Source organism: Budorcas taxicolor, chromosome 13, assembly GCF_023091745.1.
Source record: "Budorcas taxicolor isolate Tak-1 chromosome 13, Takin1.1, whole genome shotgun sequence".
NCBI classification, from domain to species: Eukaryota; Metazoa; Chordata; class Mammalia; order Artiodactyla; family Bovidae; genus Budorcas; species Budorcas taxicolor.
Genome location: NC_068922.1, coordinates 24813011 through 24839632, shown reverse-complemented (window position 1 = coordinate 24839632; position 26622 = coordinate 24813011). Strand labels below are relative to the sequence as shown.

Below are 26622 nucleotides of genomic sequence, written 5' to 3'. Positions count from 1 at the left end.
CCCTTTGGGTTATTTAGGAAATGACAATATCTCAGCTTTTACTTACTGAGTTCGAGCTTGGAAAAGAGAGGGAGAAAGTCAGGATCTGAAAGTCAAGCAAGTGGAGACAGTCCCAGAAACAACTCAGATGTGGAAGCAACTTGATGAATGCATCCATTCCTCTCTGACAAGACTCTGTAACCAACGAGGACATCATTATGATATGTGACAGTCTTGAACTATATGGAGCAGGGAAAGTTTTGAGCAGTAATCCTAGCAATTAGGATAACAGATGGGAGGGCCAGGCAGAAATGCCAAGATTTGCTGAGAGATGACCAGTCTAGTACTGTTTTTTCCTACCACACCCCAAATGAGGAAACCATCAAGCAGGACCAGGTTTTAAAGGCACTGCGACCTGCCTGCTTACCTGATAGTAACTCAGCACTACACTAACCAAGTCAGAGTTCAAAATATGCATGTCTATGGGCTATTTTGTCTTTACCATCTGAGCCACCAGGGAAGCCTCTTTCACATGGGCTATTTTGTTTCTAAATTTAGCAACATTTTAGGTATCTATGATGGACATGGATGGCAAATAAATTCTTTCTCCTGAATTTCTTTCCTCTAACCTATTTTAGGGACTTCCCTGGTGGTCTAATGGCTAAGAGCCCACACTCTCAATGCAGGGAGCCCAGGTTCGATCCTTGCTAAGGGAACTAGATTCCACAGGCCGCAACTAAGAGCTCGCATGCTACAACTAAAGATTCCGCATGCCAGAACAAAGACTGAAGATCCTGGGTGCCAAAACTAAGACCTGGTACAGCCAAAAAACTAAATTAGAAAACCTACTTTATAACAAACATAGAAAACTACTCACTGAAAAAGTTAATAAAATGACAGGAACGAAATAACTGGAAAGATCTTGGCTTTCACCACCGATGGCCTCAACTTTTGTTTCTTCAAAACATGAGTTAGAAGTTGTCATGGAGAAAAGGAACACCACATTGAGTAGGAAAAAAATAGCACTTTTATAATAAAAATAACCAACCCTCATGTCATTTAATCCTCATAACAGGAGTATGATGCAAGCATGATTAATATCCTCATGTTGCAAGAGGAAAAAGTAAGCCTCAGAGAGGTTAGGTAATTTGAGTTGTAGTTACTAAGCGTTGGAATCTCGGTTGGAATCCAGGCAGGCCCAATTTAAATCTAAAGCTCATGTGCTTAACCACTAGGCGCTGCTTGTAGTAGCAGTGCAGTGTTAATTGCTCAGTTGTTCCCGACTCTTAGCAACCCCATGGGCTGTCCCACCAGGCTCCCCTGTCCATGTAAGAATGCTGGTGGGGGCAGCCATCCCCTTCTCCAGGGGATCTTCCTGACCCAGGGATCGAATCCATATCTCCTGCATTGCAGGCGGATTCTTTACTTCGTGAGCCGCCAGGGAAGCCCAGGCACTACTATCTGTAGTTTAATAGAGTTGCTTATAATTGACATGACACATAAAATTTCTAGAAGAGAACATGGGCAAGACACTCTGAAAAAAATTGTAGCAATATTTTCTTAGATCAGTCTCCCAAGGTGAAAGAAATAAAAGCAAAAATAAACAAACGAGAAACCTACAAGCTTTTGCACAGCAAAGGAAACCATAAACAAAACAAAAAGACAGCTTACAGATGGGGAGGAAATATTTGTATATTATGTGACCAACAAGGGCTTAATTTCCAATATATACAAAAAGCTCATACAACTCAATATCAAAAAACACAAACAATTTAATTTAAAAATATGCATAAGACCTAAATAGACACTTTCCCCAAAGAAGGCATGCAGAGGTCCAACAGGCACATGAAAAGATGCTCCATATTGTTAATCCTCACACTGGTCAGAATGGCCATCATTAACAAGTCTATAAATAACAAATGCTGGAGAAGGTGTGGAGAAAAGGGAACTGTTGGTGAAAATGTAAACTGGTGCAGCCATTGTGGAAAACAGCATGGAGGTTCCTTAAATAATGAAAAACAGAGTTACCATACAATCCAGCAATTCCATTCCTGGGCAAATATCTGGAAAAGATGAAAACACTAATTTGAAAAGATACATGCACCTCAATGTTCATAGCAGCACTACTTACAATAGCCAAAACAAAGAAGCAATCTAAAGGTCTAACAATAGATGAATGGCTAATAAAGCAGATGTGGTGTATGTGTACACACACACACACACACACACAAATATTACTTAGCCATGAAGAACAATGAAAATTTTGCTGTTTGCATCAACATGAATGGGCCTAGAGATTATCATATCATACCAGAGAGAGAAAGACAATTGTATGAAATTGCTTACGTGTAGAATCTATACAATAACACAAATGAACTTATTTACAAAACAGAAATAAGAACTTCCTGGTGGTCCAGAGGTTAAAAACCTGCCTTGCAATGCAAGGGACATTAGTTTGATCCCTAGTCTGGGAACTAAGATCTGGAGCAACTAAGCCCAAGCACTGCAACTACTGAGTCCAAGGGCCACAACTAGAGAGCCCATGTGCCTCAATTAAGACCTGAGGTGGCCAAAGTAATTAAATATTAAAAAACAGAAACAGACTCACAGACACAGAAAACAAACTTATGATTAACAAAGAGGAAGAGGGAAGGGATAAATTAGGAGTATGAGATTAACATATATTCACTACTATCTACAAAACAGATAAACAGGTACTACTATACAGCACAGGGAACCATATTCATGAGCTTGTAATAACCTATAACAGAAAACAATCTAAAAAAAAAATATATATATATATATATATGCATGTGTGTGTGTGTGTGTGTGTGTGTGTGTGTGTGTGTGTGAAAGCAGCTCAGTGGTGTTCGACTCTTTGCAATCCCATGGACTGTCCATAGAATTCTCCAGGCCAGAACACTGGAGTGGGTAGCCTTTCCCTTCTCCAGGGGATCTTCCCAACCCAGTGATCGAACCCAGGTCTCCTGCATTGCAGGTGGATTCTTTACCAGCTGAGCCACAAGGGAAGCCCATATATATATGCATACTTATAACTAAATCCCTTTGCTGTAAACCAGAAACTAACACAATATTGCAAATCGACTATACTCCAATAAAACATTTTCTGGTAATTGGAGATATTAAATAGTAACTAGACTAAGCTATGCTGAAAAGATTTATTTAGCAGACAAGTCTGAAAATATATTCAGCCATCCCTTGGTATCCACCAGGGCCTGGGTTCTAGGACCTCTGTGGGTATCAAAATTTGCAAATATGCAAGTGCCTTCTATAAAATGGTGTAGTACAGTCAGCCTGCTATATCCACAGATGCAGAACCCACAGATACGTAATGTTAAGCATATTGGATTGTAAAGGGCAACACAGACTCTCTGCACATCCTCCCATATATACCAAGTCAACAGCTGGTATGGGGGCTGGAAGAGTCTACAGTGCAACACTCCATCAGCACAGCAACATCAGTGGAGCAGCAGCATTTGTTTCGCTGTAGGCTGTGTGCAGGCAAGGACTTCACGGAGCAGGATTAACGTGTTACAGCTCATAACCCCAGGACAAACAGAACCGCTACGAGACAGATAAGGCTCAAGAAACAGCAGACTCTCCAGAAATGTCTTCCACCTGAAGTTCTGGTGTACAGAAAAACTGACAAATGTTAGAAAGAGTAAAACCAGGATACATGTTGCAAATCCAGAGCACACTATAATAAGTGTCACCAAATGCATAAGAGTACTTGGGTTTTTGAATGAAAACAATGGAAACCAACTGTGCTGATTCCCTAATGCTAAGTCCTTGATCTCTAGCTCTGTTTCTGTTTGTACATGTTGTTTGCTTTAGAAGTTATCCATTCACATTCAGTCAGCTTTTTCTACAATGCTGAGGCGATGGTTAATTTTATGTGTCAACTGTGACACCCAGCCGTTTGGTCAAACAAGTCTAGATGTTACTGTGATGGTATTTTGGGACATTGAAGTCGGGCTTCCTTGGTGGAACAGTGGCAAAGATTCTGCCTGCAAATCCCTGGGTTGGGAAATCACCCAGAGGAGGGTATGGCAACCCACTCCAGTATTCTGGCTTGGAGAATCCATGGACAGAGGAACCAGTGGGCTACAGTTTGTGGGGTCACAAAGAATTGGACACGACTGAAGCAACCTAGCACACATGCACACATTTAAGCCAGCTTACTTTGAGTCAAGCAGATTACCCTCCACAATGTGGGTGGGCCTCATCCAATCAGTCAAAGGCCTCAGGAGCAAAGAGAGTTTCTGAAAAAAGGAATTCTCTCAAGACAGTAACATAGAAACCCTGCTTGAGTTTCCAGCCAGCAGATCTGGACTCAAGGTGGCAACATTAACTCATACCTGAATCTCCAACCTCCCAGCAGATTTCAAACTCACCACTCCCTACAAAAGTGTGAGCCAAGACCTTAGGCTGAATCAATTTCTCACTCATGCTCATTCTTGTTCTCACTCTAACCTATGGTTCAGTTTCTCTGCAAAACCCTGACGACCAGCACAGGTGCTGCCAATGCGCTTCTGTCCAGTCTTGTTTTTCTGGCTCAGGCTCTGGTCCTCTCCTATCTCCAATTGTCTGACAGTCATTTTCACTTGGAGCTCCTACCATCATGTCAAATGCAGCTTGTCAAGACTAAAGCCTGAGCAACCATTTGATATTAGTGAGCATAAATGGTATTTAATAAAGAAGGATAGACATATTTGCTACCAGATTAAGATGAAGGAATATAATCAAGTCTATCGGTTACACCACTAGATATCAAAGAACTTTAAAAGGAATTTTTCTATTAAAAATAAAGACTGATGATATATTAGGCTAAAATTGCAAGCCAAAAAAAAAAGCAAGCTACGTTTTAATATACTCAGTATTAATAAAATTTGAAAACAGATGGGCAAAACATACCACCAGACAAATGTAAACAAATGTAAAGCAAGAGCAACAATGTTAATATTAACACACACTGAAAAAAGTTCACACACACTAAACAGAATATAAAAAGACATAATTTAGGGAAAAGGGCTAATCATCATAAATGTGTCTGCAACAAATAAAACTAAAAATTATAAAACAAACATTTTTAGACTGCAAGAACAGGATAAAAATACAATTTGAGTGAGCAACCTTATTATACTTTGTTTAAAACTGAACAGCAGTAGAATAACAAAATAAGGACTGAGAAGCAATGAATAATAAAAATAATAAAGCTGACATATATATGTGCATGCATGGGTATATAAAATAAAGTAGATAATCTCCCATGAATATTTATGGCACACTTTACACTGACTGCATATTTGACTATTCAAAAAAAAAAAAAAAAACTTTTAACAAGACCATAAACAAATTTAAAAGTAGGAATCTTACAGATTGCATTCTCTGATCACATTCAATAAAATTATAAATAAATAATGATAATCTCAACTACTTGGAAAAGCAATATTCCTGGGTAATATTTAAAAAGAGAAAAATTAAAAACTGTAATTTTTACTTTTCTTTAAAGCAATGAAACAAAATATTTCATACAAAACTACAGGGCACAGCCCAAGCTGGTGTCAGGATGTATTTGTCCTTAAGAAGAGGTGGCAAGATTACACAGAAGAACTGTACAAGAAAGATCTTCATGACCCAGATAATCACGATACTGTGATCACTCACCTAGAGCCAGACATCCTGGAATGTGAAGTCAAGTGGGCCTTAGAAAGCATCACTACGAACAAAGCTAGTGGACGTGATGGAATTCCAGTGGAGCTATTTCAAATCCTGAAAGATGATGCTGTGAAAGTGCTGCACTCAATATGTCAACAAATTTGGAAAAGTCAGCAGTGGCCACAGGACTGGAAAAGGTCAGTTTTCATTCCAATCCCAAAGAAAGGCAATGCTAAAGAATGCTCAAACTACTGCACAATTGCACTCATCTACACGCTAGTAAATTCTCCAAGCCAGGCTTCAGCAATATGTGAACCATAAACTTCCAGATGTTCAATCAAGCTGGTTTTAAAAAAGGCAGAGGAACAAGAGATCAAATTGCCAACATCCACTGGGTCATTGAAAAAGCAAGAGAGTTCCAGAAAAACATCTATTTCTGCTTTATTGACTATGCCAAAGCCTTTGACTGCATGGATCACAATAAACTGTGGAAAATTCTAAAAGAGATGGGAATACCAGATGACCTGACCTGCCTCTTGAGAAACCTATATGCAGGTCAGGAAGCAACAGTTAGAACTGGACATGGAACAACAGACTGGTTCCAAATAGGAAAAGGAGTATGTCAAGGCTGTATATTGTCACCCTGCTTATTTAACTTCTATGCAGAGTACATCATGAGAAATGCTGGGCTGGAAGAAGCACAGGCTGGAATTACGATTGCCGGGAGGAATATCAACAACCTCAGATATGCAGATGACACCACCCTTATGGCAGAAAGTGAAGAAGAACTAAACAGCCTCTTGATGAAAGTGAAAGAGGAGAGTGAAAAAGTTGGCTTAAAGCTCAACATTCAGAAAACAAAGATCATGGCATCTGGTCCCATTACTTCATGGCAAATAGATGGGGAAATAGTGGAAACAGTGGCTGACTTTATTTTGGGGGGCTCCAAAATCAGTGCAGATGGTGATTGCAGCCATGAAATTAAAAGACGCTTACTCCTCAGAAGGAAAGTTATGACCAACCTAGACAGCATATTCAAAAGCAGAGACACTACTTCGCCAACAAAGGTCCGTCTAGTCAAGGCTATGGTTTTTCCAGTAGTCATGTATGGATGTGAGAGTTGGACTATAAAGAAAGCTGAGCACCGAAGAATTGATGCTTTTGAACTGTGGTGTTGGAGAAGACTCTTGAGAGTCCCTTGGACTACAAGGAGATCCAACCAGTCCATTCTAAAGGAGACCAGTCCTGAGTGTTCATTGGAAGGACTGATGCTGCAGCTGAAACTCCAGTACTTTGGCCACCTCATGCGAAGAGTTGACTCATTGGAAAAGACTTTGATGCTGGGAGGGATTGGGGGCAGGAGGAGAAGGGAATGACAGAGAATGAGATGGTTGGATGGCATCACCAACTCAATGGACATGAGTTTGGGTGAACTCCGGGAGTTGGTGATGGACAGGGAGGCCTGGCGTGCTGCGATTCATGGGGTCACAACGAGTCAGACACGACTAAGCGACTGAACTGAACTGAACTGAAATGCCTTCATTATTAAACAAGAAATACTAAAACCAAGGAAACTCAGGGAACTCCCTGGCCTTCCAGTGGTTAGGATGCAGCCCTTTCACTGCTGTGGCCTGGGTTCAATCTGTGGTCAGGGAACTAAGATCCTGCAAGCCATATGGCGTGGCCAAAATGAATAATAAAAAAATAAGTAAATTCAGTACACATTCTAAAAAAGTATAAAAGACAACAAAAATAACAACAACAACAAAAACCCTAGGAAAAGATCATTAATTATAAAATCTGTAACAAGATAGCAAACAATAATATGGAAAAGAAAAATAAATGGAAACTGATTCTTTGAAATAATGAATAAAACAGGCAAACCCAAGAAAGAGAACAAAAATGACATTTGTTCTCTAGAAGCTTGTATGGGCACTAAACTTCCTAGTACTTAACTAGAAGTAAAACATGTATGGAGTAGCTGGAGAAACATCAAGGAGATGCGGTAAGTACACAGCAGACTTGAAAGAGCACTGGTTCTCACACATTTAATACTCAGCACTTTTGCTAATTCAGGAAATGCTAGAGACTCAGGTTCAATCCCTAGGTCAGGAAGATTCCCTGGGGAAGAAAATGGCAACCCACTCCGGTATTCTGGCCTGGGAAATCGCACGGACAGTGGAGCCTGGAGGGCTACAGTGCACGGGGTTGCAAAGAGTCAGACACAACTGAGAAAGTGAGTGCGCATGCACACTTTTGTACAGGAGAATATTCTGGTCCAACCAAAACGTTTACACTCTAAAAGGGGGACTTCCCTGGTGACTCAGTGGCTGAGACTCTTTGCTCCCAATGCAAGTGGCCCAGGTTCCATCCCTGGTCAGAGAACTCGACCCTCCTGCATGCTGCGACTAAGCGTTTGAATGCTGCAACCCAAAGATCTCAAATGCTACAAATAGAGATGCCACAAGCCGCAACAAAGATTGAAGATCCCTTGTGTGTGGCACAGCCAGATAAATATATAAATATTCGAAGAAAAATGAATAAATATTGAAAGAAAAAAAAAGAAAGAATTCTTAAAAAAAAAACAAAATTAAAAGGGAAGAAGGAAGAAACAAAGGAAAGGGAAAGAAGTGATAGAGGGAGGCAGGCAAACCCGAAATATGGAATCTTTCAGTAGTGACTACAGTGCATACAACTCATTCCTTTCTCACATCCATCCACTGTCTAAAGTACTACGTCAACCAGTTGCTTTCCCCTTTAGGATCTCAGCGCTATTGGAGAACTGCTGACTGCCCCAGTTGCGATCTCAGTAAATACTCATGAATTAAAGTCCCTGCACATTCATTCATCCCAAAATACATCTCAGGTGCAAATAAGATATGAAGCAAAGCCTCCTACATAACGGCAGCAGTAAGTTGCATCCCCCTCCACACTCTGTTGAAATTGATGCCTCGGTTCAAAGCTCCATGTGACAGCCCCACAACATTCTTGAGGCTTCCCAGTTCACTTTCATACCTGTGCAGGGTCTGAAAACCTTGGATTAGGGCAAAGGAAGGAAAAAGAGAAGGCCTGATATGACACAGATGCTGAGACGAGGATACAAAACGAGGCTGGTGCAAAGTGGGGCCCCAAGAGGGCAAATATGAGAGCCTTTCAAAGGGAAGACGCTACAGAATTTTGTCAAAAAATCCACTGAGCTCCAGACCAGATCTTTCTCCCCACAGCCCATCTCCAGCAGCAGATCTCAAGAGTTAACACTCGCGTCCTTCCCCCTCCCTGCCCCACCCCCTCCTCTCATGACTGTGGCCATAACCTTCTGTGGTTCTTCTCTAGTTCTTCAGGGGGTCACACAATATGGATGGGTGGCAGAGGAGCTTAGTGACTTGCTCAATGAACTGGCACACTAGGGCCTCAGTGGCAACGAGAATCTGGGTCTCTGGGGGGCAGGGCTGGCAGTGGGGGGTAGGGCACTGGGTATTCCCGCCTTCCCTGCTGCACCATCTGCAGTTCTTCGTACCTTCATCCTTCTCTACTGAGTCACCGAGTCATTCTCCTTTCTTCATTCGCGTATCTGATGTGTCGTCATCCTTTCATTCTGGGTGAGCTCCATGCCCGCTCCACGATACTGGACCTTATCACTGCCGCCTGGACATGGCAACCGTGTCTAGGCAAGCACCCAGGCTTTCCACACGTTCCCTTCTAGGTAGCACTGAAAAACTAACCTTTGAACTTTGCTTTTCATTCCAGTTGTGGAACGAAAGCAAAGTGCCCTGTGTCTGCCATTCCAAGCTTTCTGCCGGGCGTTCAAGGTCCAGCACAATCTGACTCCCCTTTGTTTAACCCCACTGCCCTCCCCCTTCTCCAAACAGCACCCCCACCTCTCAGACTGGCTTATCCACTGACTCACCAGGGAGCCACCTCCATTCTTGTTGGATCACTGCCTCTCCTGGCCACCCTCCTCCATCAGAATGCCTCCCTGCCTTCATCAAATCATTCAAATCATAATCTGTCAGTATCCTTGCCATAGATATCTGTTGAGTACCTACTGTGCTCTGGGCATTGAGGAAACAGATAATTAGGACAAGCTTACTGTCTCCAGGAGCCCTGAATCATTCCAAGAGACCCCACTTAACTTCTGGTCTCCTGTACAAAATCTTCCCTCTTTGAGATCTCCCACCGCTCTGAATATAAGCTTTTGCATGACATTCCATCATTTCTGAATGTGTCTCACAAGACAAAAGTCCCCCCACCAAACAATAATTCTTCGGCAAATAGGGTTTGGAAATACTGCCCATTTCATTCCTCACCCACCTACTCCCAAATCTCCAACCTGAGAGTCACAATTCAGCATACTGAAAGATCTGACCAGTCCTGCAATGTAGAAATTAACTTTGGTTAACTAAGAATGTCCTCAAATTAGTAACTTTCTCTCCAAACAGCTATTAACCGCCTGGGGATCTAGGATTCTGTAGAACATACCTTTACAAAACACTGGTCTTGATCATTGCTATTGAAAATGTCCACTGTTTGCGCCGCCCTAATGGTACTGGCCTTGACTTTCCCACCAGAATGCTCTCCTTGATAAGAATGCATTAAACTGCCACAGTAGAGATATATCATCTCATCTATCAGTACCCCAACACTATTATCTGTCTCAATGCTATGGTTAAGAAAAAGCCTCAGGGAAATGGACCGACTTGCCTCCTGCCACACAGCTGGGTGTCCTAGTGTGTGTTAATTCACTCATATTGGGCCCAAACATCGGTACTCTGTCCACTAACATGACATATGCTAGACAGGGCAGGTACGGTGTTTTGTATTTTTTGGTATATTACTTTGTGTTTTTTATATGATGCCGAACTCACAGTGTGGGACCATGATAAGTAACCATTTGACTGAATTAATCCAAGAAAACGCTGCAGGGGAAGGGTGAGTAATGATGAAGAATTAAGCTTGATGACTGAGGAGACTCAGGACAATTCAGACAATTGCAATTTAAGTTCGCATTGATGTGCTGGACTAAATCACACCAGTCTCTTTTGGGGTTTTCTGCTTGCTTTTTAGAACGAATAAAGACTTTATCTGTTATTTATTGTTTTGGCTATGTTGAAGCTCCCCAACCAAGGGCTGAACCTGTGCCCCCTGCATGGAAGCACAGTCCTAACCACAGAACCACCAGGGAAGTCCCGCCAGTCTTTTGCGGATTCCTCAATGCCCGAATCTCGATCTAACTGCAACGGCAGTTTGCTCTCGGTTTGACTGAACGCCACTTTCCAGGTGACTCCTGCCACTACGCAGTTCTGCTTTGCTTTTTGACTTGCCTCACCTTCCCCACTTACTCCCAGGTACCCGTCAACAGATTTTCCAGTAGAATCTTATTTTTAGTCCCTTTTTTTTTTTTTTTCCGGCAGAGCCCTTTTTAATATAGCACTGTTCTCAAAACATGTTCTCCTGCTCTTCCGCACAACACTAATTAAAATGAAAGCTAATGCAGGGGTTGGTGGCACCCAATTAAACATTCACAGTCGTGAGCTGCAAATGATCTCCATTCAGGATCCTCCTCTTTTTCTGTATCCTATATGATCAATGTCAAGTTTGCAAGGAAAGACTGCACCCCCTCGAATCTAGTCTTTCTTTCTGAGACCCCACAATGTGTCCTACGATGTAATATCCCAAATCTGCTGAAATGCACCCCCCCGCCCATCCCACCCTCTAAGCCACAATGCAAATTATCAGTCTTTTGGGAAATATTTCTAGGCCGGTCCCTTCATCTGCTCCCTGGAGAAGCATCATCTGCTAAGTATTAGACTGCTCTATTTTTTTTTGTTTTTACTGTTGTTTTCCATCATGCTCAAATTTAGATGATTATTGTTTCCCTTTGATATATCCAGTATTATTTGAAATTTCTGAGAATGAGAAATTTTTTTTATACTGATGCTTTCAATCCTATCATATTCTTTATTCACAGGCTCTGGTAGGTTATTAAACACACACTCACACATACACTGATAGACAAATAATGTATCTTCTAAATGAAATGTGTAATTCTGTTATGACACACGCTCCCGTCAATCAGTGGGGCTGCTTCAGGAAAAATCACATTTTCTCAATTTTTATCTTTCTCAGATATACACCACTTTTCTTCCCCCTAAATTTCTTTTCTTCCCCGAATTATTAAAGGCTGATCTAATCAGAAGGCTGGCATTTCAGCCAATATGGTGTGTGTGCATGCTCAGTAATGCCAACTCTTGTGACTCCATGGACTACAGCCCGCCAGGCTCCACTGCCCATGGAGCGGAATACTGGAGCGAGTTGCCATTTCCTCCTCCAGGGAATCTTTCCAACCCAGGAATCAAACCTGCATCTCCCACATTGGGAAGTGGGTTCTTAACCACTTTGCCACTTGGGACTCAGCCAATATGCGATGACCACTACATTTCTTACCTATTGATGCTGGGCAAACTGGTCCCCCCATTCCAGTCCTTCCTTATTTCAACATTTATTTATTTGGCTGTGTCAAGTCTTAGTTGCACCACGTGGGCTCTGCATTATGGCTCACACACTTCTCTCTGGTTGTGGTAAGCTGGTTTAGTTGCATGGAGACATGTGGGGTCTTAGTTCACTGACCAGGGATCAAACCTGTGTCCCCTGCATTGGAAGATGAATTCTTAACCACTGGACCACCAGGGAAGCCTCAGTCCTCCCTTATTTCTTTGGTGCATTAGAGTATCTTTGGATTCCATCACTCATCAGAAAGATGAGATAATCTGGAGGTCAAGAGCAAGAGCCTCACATCCAGGTAACGAGATCAAGCCCTGGTGCTACTACTCACTTGCTGTGTTACTCTGGATGAGATCTAAAGGCTCTGTGTCATTCTGTTAAGTACAGTTCATAATAAATAGTGCCTACCCCACAGGGTTCTGGGGAGGATGGAATATACCCATATGTGTAAACAGCAAGTATCACAATTGTAGTGCTGCCAATAATATGCAGTCCTTGTAGTCTTCTCCACTTTTCCACCACTGTAAATAATAGCTGAGAAAACAGTGCTAAAAAAAAAGAAAAGCTGAACATTTAACTAAGATTCTCCACCTTCATGGCAGCTATGGAGAGGTTTCTATTTCTTCCTTCTTCCTACTGTGACTTGGTTTTATTGGTTGCTACGTATACACTGCATTAGATTTCTTTTTTTAAATGTCTTTATTGAATGTTGCCATATTGTTTCCGTTTTATGTTTCAGGTTTTGGCTGTGAGGTACCTGTGGGATCTTGGCTGCCTGACCAGGGATCTAACCCCTTGGTGGATATAACCTCCTGCACTGGAAGGTGAAGTCCGACCCTTTGGACCATCAGGGAAATCTCTGTATTCGACTTCTTAACTGCCAAGATGTTGTTTCCTTTTTCCTTAAGGTTGAGGTAAGAAATTGGTCTGTAAACCCTGAATCAGTCATTAGTTCAAAAAGCTAAATATGTTTCTGCTGCTAAACATGGCTATTCCACCAGCACTTTCCACTTTGGATTAGAAAAAATTAATAGTGCTAAAGATGAAATTCTTAGCAGGGGGTCTATTGCCTTTACTATAACTTATAAGCTTTTCATTTTTGTAACATATATAAGGTAATGGAGGACAGAGAAGCCTGGCGTGCTGCAGTACACGGGTTCGCAAAGAGTCAGACACATTTAGCGACTGAACAACAAAACAAAACTGTATAAAATCTATCCCTCCACAACACGAACCTTTTACCAGATCTTTACTGTGGCCCAAGGCCTCCATTAACTGAACGGTCTACGGTCTTAACGCATCTTTAGTTCCAATTAGCCTACCTTCCAGGCTTTGCTGATATACTGATCCATGAATGTCAATGCATGTTTGTGAATTTCAAACACTTTCATATACCTAGCTTGATTAGGGTTAAGATAAAGATGACAGACAAAAATTTGATAAATTTGGGGTTTTCCATACATGACAAAGGGACTACTTGATTTCTCGAAGGTCTAGACTGATCCCCTGAAATCCATGGCATGAGGCATGATCCAGTGTGATGGAAGTTCTTCTATGACACTTAATCAAAAATAAGTCAAAAGATGTCATTACATGGGGATTAGGAAGTACAAATCATTATGGTTAAAATGAGCTACAAGGATATACTGTACAACCAATGCAGTCAATATGTTATAATAACTAAAAATGGCATACATAACCTTTAAAAACTGTGAATCACTACCTTTTATACCTGTAAAACATATTATTGTACATCGGGACTTCCCTGGCAGAGTGGTTAGGACTCCTCATGCTTTCAGTGCAGAGGGCATAGGTTCAATCCCTAGTCAAGGAACTAGGATCCCACAAGTCATATGGGATGACCAAAAATACATATATATATATATGGGCTTCCCTTGTGGCTCAGCTGGTAAAGAATCCGCCTGCAACACAGGAGACCTGGGTTCAATCCCTGGGCTGGGAAGATCCCCTGAAGAAAGGAAAGGCTACCCACTCCAGTATTCTGGCCTGGAGAATTCCACGGACTGAGTCGGACTGAACGACTTTCACTTTCGTATATATATATGTATATATATATGGTACAACATGTATATTTTTTAAAAAAGATGCCGTTGCAGGTAGATGTAAATATATGTTAATATATTTAAATCACACATAAATATAATGGATGCATTGTACAGATAGGTATAAAGTTCTATGTATCAATACAACAAAGTTGATAAAAACCACTCATTACATTTGGGAAAGCTGGGAGGGATTTCTCTCTTAAACTAGACTCCACAGCCAAAATTTGGATAAACCCAACATCCCTGTAGGTGTCTGATTCAAGATGCAAAAGTGAAGGGAAATGACAGATGCTACTTTGGGGCCAACATATGTAAGAGCTGTGAGGAACCATTAGCTTTTTCTTTTCCTATCATGATGACTTGGAATCCACATGTTATGATGGCATCACCACACCATGGATGTGGCCTAAATCACAAAGTCATCGCAAACAACAGATTTTGTATGCATGAGAAATAAAACATTTTTGTGTCATGTCACAGAAAAACTTACAGGGTTTTCTTGTTATGTAGCATAATCAAGACCATCCTGATTAGTACATGAGTTGTAAGGTATACGTCTCCTATTGGCTCCTTTCTCATTTTAACTCCCATTTGAATGGGGCCAGCCAGCTACTGTAAAGCTGGCGTGCAGAGGGGAGAAGTCAACAGAGGCAGCCTTGTCTGTGACCTGTGACATCCAATGCTTTCCCCACAATGATACGTTGCTTGCTTTGCCCTAAAACCATGCCACCCTCACTCTTCAGTCTGTGGCATCAACGTCTGAGAGGCACACACACAGCCTTTTAAATCACAGGCCTCCTGCAAGTGGAAATGTTCCGACCTGGCAACATTGCCTCCTCTCACCTACGAACTTTGCTTTTCATCCAAAAAACTTCCTCTGTTGAAGGTAAGGTCAAGATTATACAAATTGTTGGTAGCGTACTTTCCCTTTAAAAAGCGATTTCACTTTCCATATTCTGTGCATACTAGGTCTTCACAAAAACATGACACATCCGTCTCCCCCTGACAGCTTCCTTTTTTTTCCCCAAAATGGAATTTTCTTCCCCTCTCTCTTTCCATTGTTAGTACCCATAATTGTTCTCAGTGAGTTACGAAGGAAGTGAGTAAAAATGCCTTCACTCTACTGCCTGGAAGTAGCACTCGCTTCTTAAGACCTGCTCCTCTGATTCAAGGAAAGACGCAGTTAAGACTCCTCTTGTCTTCCAGATTTAACTGTAATGGAATTTTCCATGATTCTTAACAAAATCAATTACATACCATCTGAAAAGGAGATATCCGTCAAAGGAATGGATATTTTTAACTGACATATATATAGTTGATTTACAATATTGTGTTAATATTAGGTGTATAGCAAAGTGATTTAGTTTTATATTTTTTCTATTATTTTCCATTATAGGTTATTACAAGATATTAAATATACTTCTCTGTGCTATACAGTAAATCTTTGTTGCTTATCTACTTTACATATAGTAGCTTTTGTATGTTAATCCCATACTCCTAACTTATCCCTTTCCTCTTTCCTTGGTAACCAAAAGTTTGTTCTCTATGTCTGTGGGTCTGTTTCTGTCTTGTATATAGAATTGTTTGCATTATTTTTTATATTTCACACATAAGTGATATTATATGATATCTGCCTTCCTCTGACTTACTTCACTCATTATGATAATCTCGAGGTCCATTCAAGTTGCTGCCATCAGCATTATTTCCTTCTTTTTTACAGCTGAGGAACATTCTACTGTATATCTATACCACATCTTCTTAAACCAGTCACCTATTGATGAGCACTTTGGTTGTCTCCATGTCTTAGTTACTATAAACAGTGTTGCTATGAATACTGGGGTGCACGTATCTTTGCAAATTAAAGAGTTTTCATCTTTTCCAGATGTATGCCCAGGAATGGGACTGCTGGATCACATGGTAGCTCTACTTTTAGTTTTTTAAGGAACTTCCAGAGTGGAGGAATGGATAACATTGCGCTTGAACCAAAGTCTGTAGTTCCAGGTTCCACAGTACAGCTCCTCATCAATGAATAAAGTTCTTTAGAGGTTATTAAAAAAAAAAAAAATGGCTAGAATGAACCAGAACTTGAGATGTTTCTGAGTAAACAAGCTGACAGATATTTTATTTTTCTTTACTTCCATTGTTGGCAGCATGGTTACATTCCGGCTCCAGACACACTGGACTACAGCAGACATTGGTAAGCAGCACCAGACCCACTGGGTACCGAGAACACAGCTCTAGTATCACTTCCATGCAGACACTACAGCCACTAGTGAGACTCCTGTAGCTGCTCAGTCGTTCTGACTCTTCGCGACCCCACGGACTGCAGCATGCCAGCCTTCCCTGTCCATCACCATCTCCCGGAGTTTGCTCAAATTTATGTCCATTGAGTTGGTGATGCCATCCAGCCATCTCATCCTCTGTTGTACCCGTCTCCCCCTGCCTTCAGTCTTCAGCGAGATCTGAGGGACACTCAGAAAGCAACAGGCTGGACAAAATGCTTCCTGGTATTAAGGACCCCATTTCAGATAGTCTCACTGTTCATGTTCTTATCTCCTTATTTTAACTCTCCACAATGCTCATGTTAAAGGAAAATAACCTTTATAACTTGCTCACTCTTTATTCCGAATGGAAGGACACAACAGACTTATAGGTTAAAATGTATAATAGTCACGCAGAGCAGACTGGGATAACAGATTCTGGGATACCAGAATCCAAGGAAACTCAAGTCTCTTATATAAAAAGGGGTACTTAGGACATAATCCATGCACACCCTCCATACACTGTGAATCATCTCTAGGTCACTTGCAATACCAATACAATAGACATGCTATATAAAAAGTTGTAAATACAAAGGAAAGGCTATATAAATAGTTGCCAGAACTCAGCAAATTTAAGTTTTCCTTTTTTGGAATATTTCTTTCCCAATATTTTCTATCTTGGTTGAATCCAAGGATGCAAAACTCCCAAATAAGGAGGGCCAACTGTGTTCCTCTTTTCTCCTAAGATTTGATCATGTTAGATATAAGAATACACAAACTAATCTTAACCACAGAGCAGGCACTCTTTACCTAGTTAGTTAAATAGAAATTCTGTGGGTAACTGGAAATAAGGGCAAAAAAACTCTTTTCAGAATGGTTTCTCAGACTAGGAGTGGACAGCCAGATTCTGCAAGTGTGAGGCCAGCTGGATATCTGTTTCTTCCCTAGAAAAGACGTGAAAGAAGGGCATTTCCAAACTGTAGCCTGACACAGTGACCATGACTATGGGAGATGGCTAAACTGCAGACCTTCCTGAACTCAGAGCTATTTTGCAAAAGTAACTTTCCTTCCAGGTAAAATATGTACAGGAATCTATTTTCTGTGGTTATCTAATATGCTCGGGGATTGAATACAATTTATTTTTTTAAAGAAATGGCGATGGAATGTCTCTATTACCTGATCGACTGTGAGCTACATAAGTTGTTATCAAAACTTTAGAAAAATTACAGGCAGAGGGAGAAAACACCAAGGTCAACAATGGAGAGCTCACAGACTTGAGAAATTCTGACCTTGCTTGACCTGCTGGCTTCTTGACTGGAGGGAAATTACTTAGCCTTCCTTTAGCTTCTTAGCCTCAATCCCTTCTGATTTCAAACGGCCATCAATCTCTTAAGCCTTGGATTCCCCACTCCTCTCTATGTTTACCAAACAAATGGTACCTATCACATTCCAATTGTATTAGAAATATTCACCTTATTCATTTAACAAAAATTGATCGTGCCTAATTTCGGGCGTGTACTCCCTTAAATGCTGACTGTGCAAAGGTGATTCAGACAAGGCTCTTCAAAAGCATATTGTAGATGGGAGAACAAAACATAAAGAAAAGTACAATGAAGATATGATCAGACGCTACAATACAGGTACTGCAGGATGCTATGAGCAGCTCAGCAGGTGTGACACCGGGCTGGATTTGGAAGGATTAATCTCTGTCCATGAATGCCTTATTTCTTTTGCTGACTTGGAGGCAGGGGCCAAGCCTCATCGTCTGTATTTCTCACAATGCCTTTTCCATGGTAGGTGCCAAATAAATTATATATGGGATGAATAAGTGAAAGAAATCCAAATTTGAAGCTCTTGATTAAGGAAAAATACATTCGGGTTTCAGAAATATAACAAAATTGTGTTCTGACAAATGGGAAAAATTACTTCAAGTACTCAAATATGTGTTGGTAAAAAAGTGAAATGACTTTAAACACTAATTTGAAAATAAGAGCCTCTGAGCCTCTTCTTTTGGCCACCAGGAATCAGAATATTGTAATGATGGGACCTCTCTGGTGGTCCACTGCCTAAGACACCGTGCTCCCAATGCAGGGGGCCTGGGTTTGATCCCTGGTCAGGGAACCAGATCTCACAAGCTGCAATTAAAGATCCCTCGTGCCACAACTAAGACCCAGCATAGCTAAAAAAGTAAATAAAAATATTTTTAAAAAGAATACTGTAATGCTAAGAGTTGCCACTGAAACAGGAAGAAAATTCATTTCCTTTCTCAATACTCCATGATACAGGTATCATCTTTTCCTTGACTGGAACAGGAAGATTAAGTCATTAGCTTCAAATCTTTTAACCAGCACATGGTGAAGACTAGATTCCGACCCAGTCCTGCCTGACCCCAGAGCCACGCCCTTAGCTGCCAGGTGACGCAGCTTCACAGCCTGGTTGCCCCCCGGGAGTGAGTCAATAAAAATTCCATTATGCAGATAAGCACTGCGCTGCAACGGGGACGTGTGCCGTTTTTTGGAGATCACAGAAAAGAGTAAAGAAAACTTTTTTGCCTTTCAGTCCTTTAGACTAAAGAAAATTCTTGACTAACTTATTTTCAAAGACTCAAATATAAATTTCAATCATGAATCTTCCAAGGGTTTGAATGCAAATGTCAAAACATAAGGTGTCGCGCTCTCCGCCTGATGCTCCGCGATGACCTAGAGCAGTGGGATGGGGGCGGGGTTTAAAGGGAGGCTCAAGAGGGAGGGGGTATATGTATACCTATAGCTGATTCACATTGTTGTACGGCAGAAATTCATACACAACACCGTAAAGCAATAATTCTCCAATTACAAAAATAAAAACACAAGGTGTGCTCTGATTCTCCTTATGTTGGACACCAAGGAGTTAGAACCTGGATTCCCTTAGCACCGAGACATTTCTTGAAAGGTGCTGGATACATCATTTTCATCCTGTTATTTTTGATTTCTTTCATTGGCACTCTTCTCACTAAGCCCACTTTTCTGGAAACCAACCAAGGGAACAGCCACCCCAAGCGTGTGTCGTGTTTATAACCTCCATATCTGGAAAGTCCATCAGACTTGTGATATTTGCCTTTCTCCTTAAGGCTGGTCATGTGATCTTCCTGTAAAGGAAGCCTGGACTAATCCACAGTCAGAAGATCTGGGAGGAACAAAGGGTGTCTTGGAGAAGAAGATAGGAGAGAGGAAATGGGCGATAGGAGAAAAAGAATGAAAAGGACAGAAGGTGAAGTGCTGTCTAGAGGAACTTCCTAAATCATCACCTAAGCTTATCTCTAATGTTTACAATGCTGATTAAGGTTCCTTTGCAACTCAGCAGCAGAAGGAAAAATATATGCACAGATCTAAGCATGGAAAACAGACAGTCAGCTTGGAAAATACAAGAACTCATCCTGAATTACCCAGCAAAGGGGCAGCTGACCATCTGAGACCAGACTACGATATGACAGAGATTCAAGAGACAGGAGGTTGGAGCCTGAGGCCACTCAGCCAAATTCAGTACTCCCCATCTTCCGACACCATCCCATCGCCCTTTACAACCTTCTGGTTAGTTTTATGTAATAACTTTTTCCCCAAAGCCATAACCATCATGGTAGGAGGGAGAATTATGACATCACAAATAATAACAGTACAGTAATAACTGAAATTTGTTAAATGAAAAATATACCATTTTTCACAGGATAATTTGTATTTCTCAGCAAAACAATACATTTTAATTTAAAATATATATATCAGCCTTCCTCACTCAACACATAACCAACTTTCTAGCCTCCTTTACCCAGGCTCCCATCCCTACAGTCTCAGACACAACACACCCCTCACCATGTCCGTTATACAGCATACACAGACCACACTGCCTGCTCTACAGGAAATGGTCTTCAACTTATAGACCAGAGGAATAAACTAGGATTCAGACTTCACTGAAGTCAAATTCCAGCTTTTCCTCAGCAAACTGTGTAACTCTAACTGCCCTGAGTTTCCTCAATCTGAACAGCACTGGATAAAGCATGATGCCTCACATATTAGGACACAGACAGAGGCACAAATTCTATTAATTAAATGGACAGTGACCCAACTATCAGTAGAAAATAGGGATACCTTTATTTTTAGTCAATTATATCTCAATAAAACTGGGGGAGGGAGGTTACATAACTGATAAATAGAAATAAAAGAAAATAGGGGCATTCTCTACACACACTTGAAATGAAGACAGCCATCCTGTTCTTAGTGAAGAATTCATCTGCTCCTCTCCATTATCAATCTAGATTCTTCTTTCTCTTCTTCTGGGCCTGCTGCCTCTTGGGATGTGAACATGTCAACATACAGTTCATAAGGCATATTTCACATGTTTTAGGCACTCTGTCTGATAAAGATTTCATAAAAGAGAAGGTTTCATTTAAAGGATCAAACAAACTGAGCTTAAAGCATAAAGAATTGAGGCCAACGCCAATCACCATTCCCATAGATAACAAAAAGCTGAGTTAGACATCACTTTCGTAACTAACTGGCAGGAGAGCAAACTTAAAAACACAGAACTTGTCTCTACCTGGAGTGTCAAAATCAATACCTGCCTGCTCTCATCCCTGACCCCAAGTATTGCTAAATGTTCTCCACTTCCATCACCATGGTCTCCATCCTCAGATGGAAACACCGATCTCTGGGCTACAAAGGAGGCTGGCCTCCCATCTCCTGTGACCCTAAACCCATACTGTCCCCTGAAAAGTAACTGCACACAGTCAAGAAACAAAAACACCCTGAGCCACTGTCGAGGGACAGCTGTGCGGCTGTCAAGATAACCTGAGAAACAGGTAGCTGCTGATAGCAGAAAGCCAAGCGCGCAGAAGGAAAACACGTCTGGGAAAAAAGAGCAGAAAACAAGACCCTAACGTCAGCTTCTTGAGGTAAAGGGGTTTGTCACAAGACTACCCCTCTGTGTGCTCTGTTTTAACCTGAAAATGTATTTATGTTCATTCACTCATACACTCATTCTTTCACTGTGCCAAGCACTCAGCGATTAAGGGGGCAGACATTAGCTGATTCCATGCTTTACTCAGTTAAGATACACTTCTGCGTTGCCCGCATTTTAGATACATCTGTGGCTGGACCTGGGACGTTCTTATAGGGGAACTGCATATTCTCTGGTCTCTCTTCTCTCACTTTCTGTTCTCTTACTGTTGTTGCTAAAGAAGGCTGAGCCTTCAGGTTGAATCTTTTCTGCAATCTGCCTCCTCTCCCCAAGCTAACAGAGAGATCTGGGACAATCCAGCAGTGGGCACAATCCACTCAACTGTTTTTTCCCCCTTTAACCGGAAGGTCACTGTGCTTTCCCTCCTGTTCATTAAAGAATGAGCTTTGCACAGGGAGGGAGAATCAGATGAAGGCGGTCAAAAGGCATCAACTTCCAGTCGGCAATAAGTACAAGGAACATAAAGTAACCACGACAAATATAACAGGACTACTGTACATTACACAGAAAGCTGTGAGGAGAGGAAATCTTAAGAGTGCTCATCATGGGGAAAAAAAGTTGTTTATTTCTTTCATCTTGTATCTGAATGAGATGATGGATGTTCACTAAATTTTCTGTGATGATCATTTTAGGATGAATATAAATAAAAATCATTATTCTGCATACTTTAAATATACCGTGCTGTAGGCCAATTATATCTCAATAAAATTGGGAGAAAACAGAATAAAAAAAAAAAAACGAAGAATGAGCGTGGCAGAGTGAAAATGGCAGGATGTTCGCACCTGGTCTCTCAGCCTCTCCTGGTGGCCCATGATGGCGGTGGCATGATGCGGATACTTCTGCTTCAGATGTTCCAGGAAAGCTTCTCTCTTCCGGTCCATCTCCGACGTTTGCATTCCCAGGATTTCTTTGGAACTTCGAGGCCCACCTAGAGTGTGTCTCCTCGGGATGTTGCGGGAAGGTTTGGAAGCTGAAACACGGCTGTTCCCATTAGAAAGGCGCTCCTTGGTTCTGCGACATTCTGCATCTTCTAAGGATGTCACCTGCAGGTTGCTCTTTCCTTGTTCTGAGAAACAGAAAAGATACAGCTCACAACTAAAGATTTCACACTAGAAATCTCATTTACAGGACACTGAGTGCGTTTGTGGCAGCTGATAATGTATGAATGTAACTTAGCAGATGTGTGTGTGTGTGTGTGTGCGCGCGCACGTGCACATGCGCATGGGCATGTACCCACACAGCAGCAGGAAAGAGGGTAAATCAACAACTAAAAGAAATATGAAAAACTGCACTTTGGAAATAAAGATATTGCAGCAAAAAAGAAAAAGAAGGAAAAAACTCGACAATTTCTTTCCCTGAGGTTATTTAAAACCAAAACACCTGGTCAGACCAGTTGCTCGCAAGATCTCCTGGAGAAAGGAAAGGCAACCCACTCCAGTATTCTTGCTTGGGACGTCCCATGGACAGAGGAGCCTGGCGGGCTACAGTTCATGGAGTTGCAAAGAGTTGGACAGGGCTGAGTGACTAACAATCCAACACAACCTGGGTTAACCTTCACCCTCATCTGTAACTATGGAAAAGTTAACTTAAGTGATTATGATTATTTCTTTATTTTTAAACATAGTTTCATTCTAGTAACAGAACTTATAATTTTAAAATATGAAGGCAGGAATCCTTCCTTCAAGCCTAGATAAAGGACAAATGATGGGACCTCTCTTAGCCTCCCTGTTTTCACTAATAAATTAAGCATGGCTGAACTGGTATTAGATATACAAATTTAAATCTTAGTTCCCTGACCAGGCATCAAACCTACAACCCCTGCAACTGAAGCATGGAGTCTTAACCATTGTACTTACAGGGAAGTCTCTAGCTTTTTATTTTTAAAATATTTATTATTATAAATATACTCTAAATTATTTTTAAAACTAAATTTCCAATTTAAGAGGGTACTTGCTAATTATTTATCTTCAAAAGTTAAGTAAAGAAAACACACCCAATATTTAAGAGTTCTAGAGCTGAGTCTCAGAGAACTAACTGTTTTTTTTAATCTTTATTGAATTTGTTATAGTATTGTTTCTGCTGTTTGTTTTGGATTTGGGGCCATGAGGCATGTGGGGATCTTAGCTTCCCGATCAGGGATAGAACCTCTACCCTCTGCACTGGAAGGTGAAATCCTAACCACTGGACCACCAGTGAAGTCCCAAGAACTAAAACTTGATGCCAGTGACATAAACCAACAAGTGTTCAGAGTTCATACATAAACCAGCTCCTCTAAAGGCAGTGCCATCAACATGGTTTTTCTCTTCTTTACCTAGAAATACCTATACCTAGAACTGCAGGTACAGCACCTGTTGGTTAGACACAGAAAATACTGGAAACGTGGGCTCATTTCCCTGTTCCAGTTTTTCACCCCTAGATGAGTATTCTGGGAGTAATTCTTCTTGTTTACCCTTCACTTCTCATTACATGGCTAATTATAGCTTTTCCATCAGACCATCAGACACTGATGAGGAAAGAGAAGGAAAAAACAGTCCAATTAGTTCATTCTACTATTCATTAACTTCAACAGTACCTTTAGAAGGGGGAGAAGATAGAACTATTGGTTGAAAAGATATTGAAAAAAATAAATAAAAAGGCTCTGGGAGACAGACGTAGAGAATGAACACGTGGGCATGGTGCAGGGGAAGGAGAGGGTGGAACGAACTGGGAGATTAGCACTGACATATATATATTACCATGTGTAAGACAGACAGCTAGTGGGAAGCTACTGTATCGCCAGGGAGTCCAGCCTGATGCTCTGTGATGACCCAGTGGGGTGGGATGGGGTGGGGGAGTGGGGTGGAAAGGAGGTCCAAAAGGGAGGGAACATATGTGCACATACAGCTAACTCACTTGGTAGCATAGCAGAAACTAACAGAACGCCATAAAGCAATTATCCTCCAATAAACATTTTTTAAATAAATAAAATAAAAAGTCTGTCAGACCCAGAATGAAATGAGAGAAGCCCAAATCACTTCTGAAATCATGGAACCGACATCTAGAAGAATGGGTGGAAACTGTTTCCTTTTCCTCCAAAGATGACAGGAGAAATCGTCCACTGAAAATCGCCTTGAGCATGGTAGTCCCTCAAGGGACACACAATTGCTGAGTGAAGTCTTTTCCAGGTAGGGAAGGGATGATGGTCAGAATTAAAAGCCCTGACTTCTAGTCCTCCTCCACTCCTTACTATACATATGGTTTCAGTCAAGCCATCTACTGTCTCTCTGTTTTGATTCCCTACCTACAAAATGCAGAGCTCAATAGTACTACTTGTGTTACCAGTACTGAGGACCAATAAGAAAACTGTGGGACGCTGACTGTCACTATTATGAGTTTTCATCCATGTGTTTTCTTTGGAATTTCCCTTAGCACCCAACCCACGCTAATCATTAGTTGCTGTCTGGTCGCTAAGTCATGTCCAACTCTTTTGTGATCACGGTGGACTGTAGCACCCCCGCCCCATACACACACACACCCCCGGCTCCTCTGTTCGTAAGATTTCCCAGGCAAGAGTACTAGAGTGGGTTGCCATTTCCTTCTCCAGGGGTTTTCCTGACCCAGGGACTGAACCCTCATCTCCTGCACTGGCAGGGTTCTTTACCACTGAGGCATCAGGGAAGCCCCAAAAAGTCATTAGTAAGGATTCAGTAAATACCTCTGAGTTGGGAAAAAAAATAAAAGATTTGGGGAGATTAATTCCACTTATTTACTCTACCTTCTCATCACATAGGGGCTTCCCTGGTGGCTCAGCGGTATAGATCTGCCTGCCACTGCAGGAGACGCGGGTTCAATCTCTGGGTAGGGAAGACCCCTGGAGAAGGAAATAGCAACCCACTCCTCTGGTGAGGGCTACCTCGTTTGTGGTCTCTTCTCTAATGACACAGAGGTAACAGGAGCTACTGAATAAAGACAGGTGCGGAAAATGTCCCATCTCAGGCTGGGAAATATGTGGGCAATCTACAAAGATTTAAACTTATGCTTTTGAGTGTGTGCACATGAGTTTTTCATTAGTCAAATTTTTGTCTACTTGATACAACAGAGTTGACTTCTAAATGGATTTTTACAATTAAATTTTTTTTTTTTTTTGGCTGTGCAGTGTGACACTCAGGATCTCAGTTCCCTGATCGGGAATCAAACCTGTGCCCTCTGCACTGGAATGGCAGAATTCTAACCACTGGATCGCCAGGGAATTCCCTTGATTACTTGTGACATCATGAAAATAATATATTTTAAAAGTTATTCCAGACAGCTAGATTAACTGGCAAAATGGAATCTCTGAAAAGGTGATTTCTTCACGTGGGCATAACACACAAATATACACATCCACCCAGGAGGATACACACTCATGTTCCTCAACTACCAACAAGGGCAGAAAGTTCTACTGGGCCTTGCTCTGCCACATGAACTCACAAGAACTATCCTATTTCATCTCAGGATCCTCAGAAAAGGTCAAGACAGCCAGGACAGCAACCCCTTGGAGACTGAAAAGTTTTCCACGTTCTTTGAAATAAACTGGGAAAGGAAGAGGGAGGGAGAGAGTTGGAGTTCAGGGTCATCTGTCAACATCCACCTTGGAGCAGCCCCACCTCGCTGACCCTCCAACCACAACCCTCTTCACACTTGGCACTAAGGAGGTCACGTCCATCTTAGGCTGTGTGCTAAGTTGCTCAGTTGTGTTCCTCTCTGTAGCCGCCAGGCTCCTCTGTCCATGGGATTCTCCAGGCAAGAATACTAGACTGGGTTGCCATTTCCTTCTCCAGGGGGATCTTTCCAACCCAGGGATCAAACCCGTGTCTCTTACGTCTCCTGCACTGGCAGGTGGGTTCTTTACCACTAGTGCCACCTGGGAAGCCCCCCACCTTAGGTTACTTTTCCAGTTTTTACTCTCATGGATTCTTCTAAAATGTCTCCGGGTGCTTACGGAGGTTTAATGCAATGTGCAGGACAGCAGAAACAGACAGCAGATGCACCAGTGGGTAAATGCACTGGCTTCTCATTGCCCTGGGGACCCACCCCTCCCTCAGCCTCGCCTGCCTGCCTGGCGGCTCACTGAGCTCTGGATCCCACCTGCTTGCAGGTTACCCTGCTCCACTTTGACAGCACCCGCA

The 26622-nt window shown here is 41.7% G+C and overlaps 1 protein-coding gene across 7 annotated transcripts in view; it reads right to left on the bottom strand.

Moving 5' to 3' along the window:
• The window catches only part of KIAA1217 (KIAA1217 ortholog), a 349091-nt gene that overhangs the window by 315881 nt on the left and 6588 nt on the right, over positions 1–26622 (bottom strand). For all 7 annotated transcript variants that reach the window (XM_052651328.1, XM_052651331.1, XM_052651337.1 and 4 more), the window contains exon 2: positions 22258–22541. In XM_052651328.1, coding sequence (XP_052507288.1) covers positions 22258–22541 — 284 coding nt within the window. The remainder of the gene's footprint in view (positions 1–22257; positions 22542–26622) is intronic.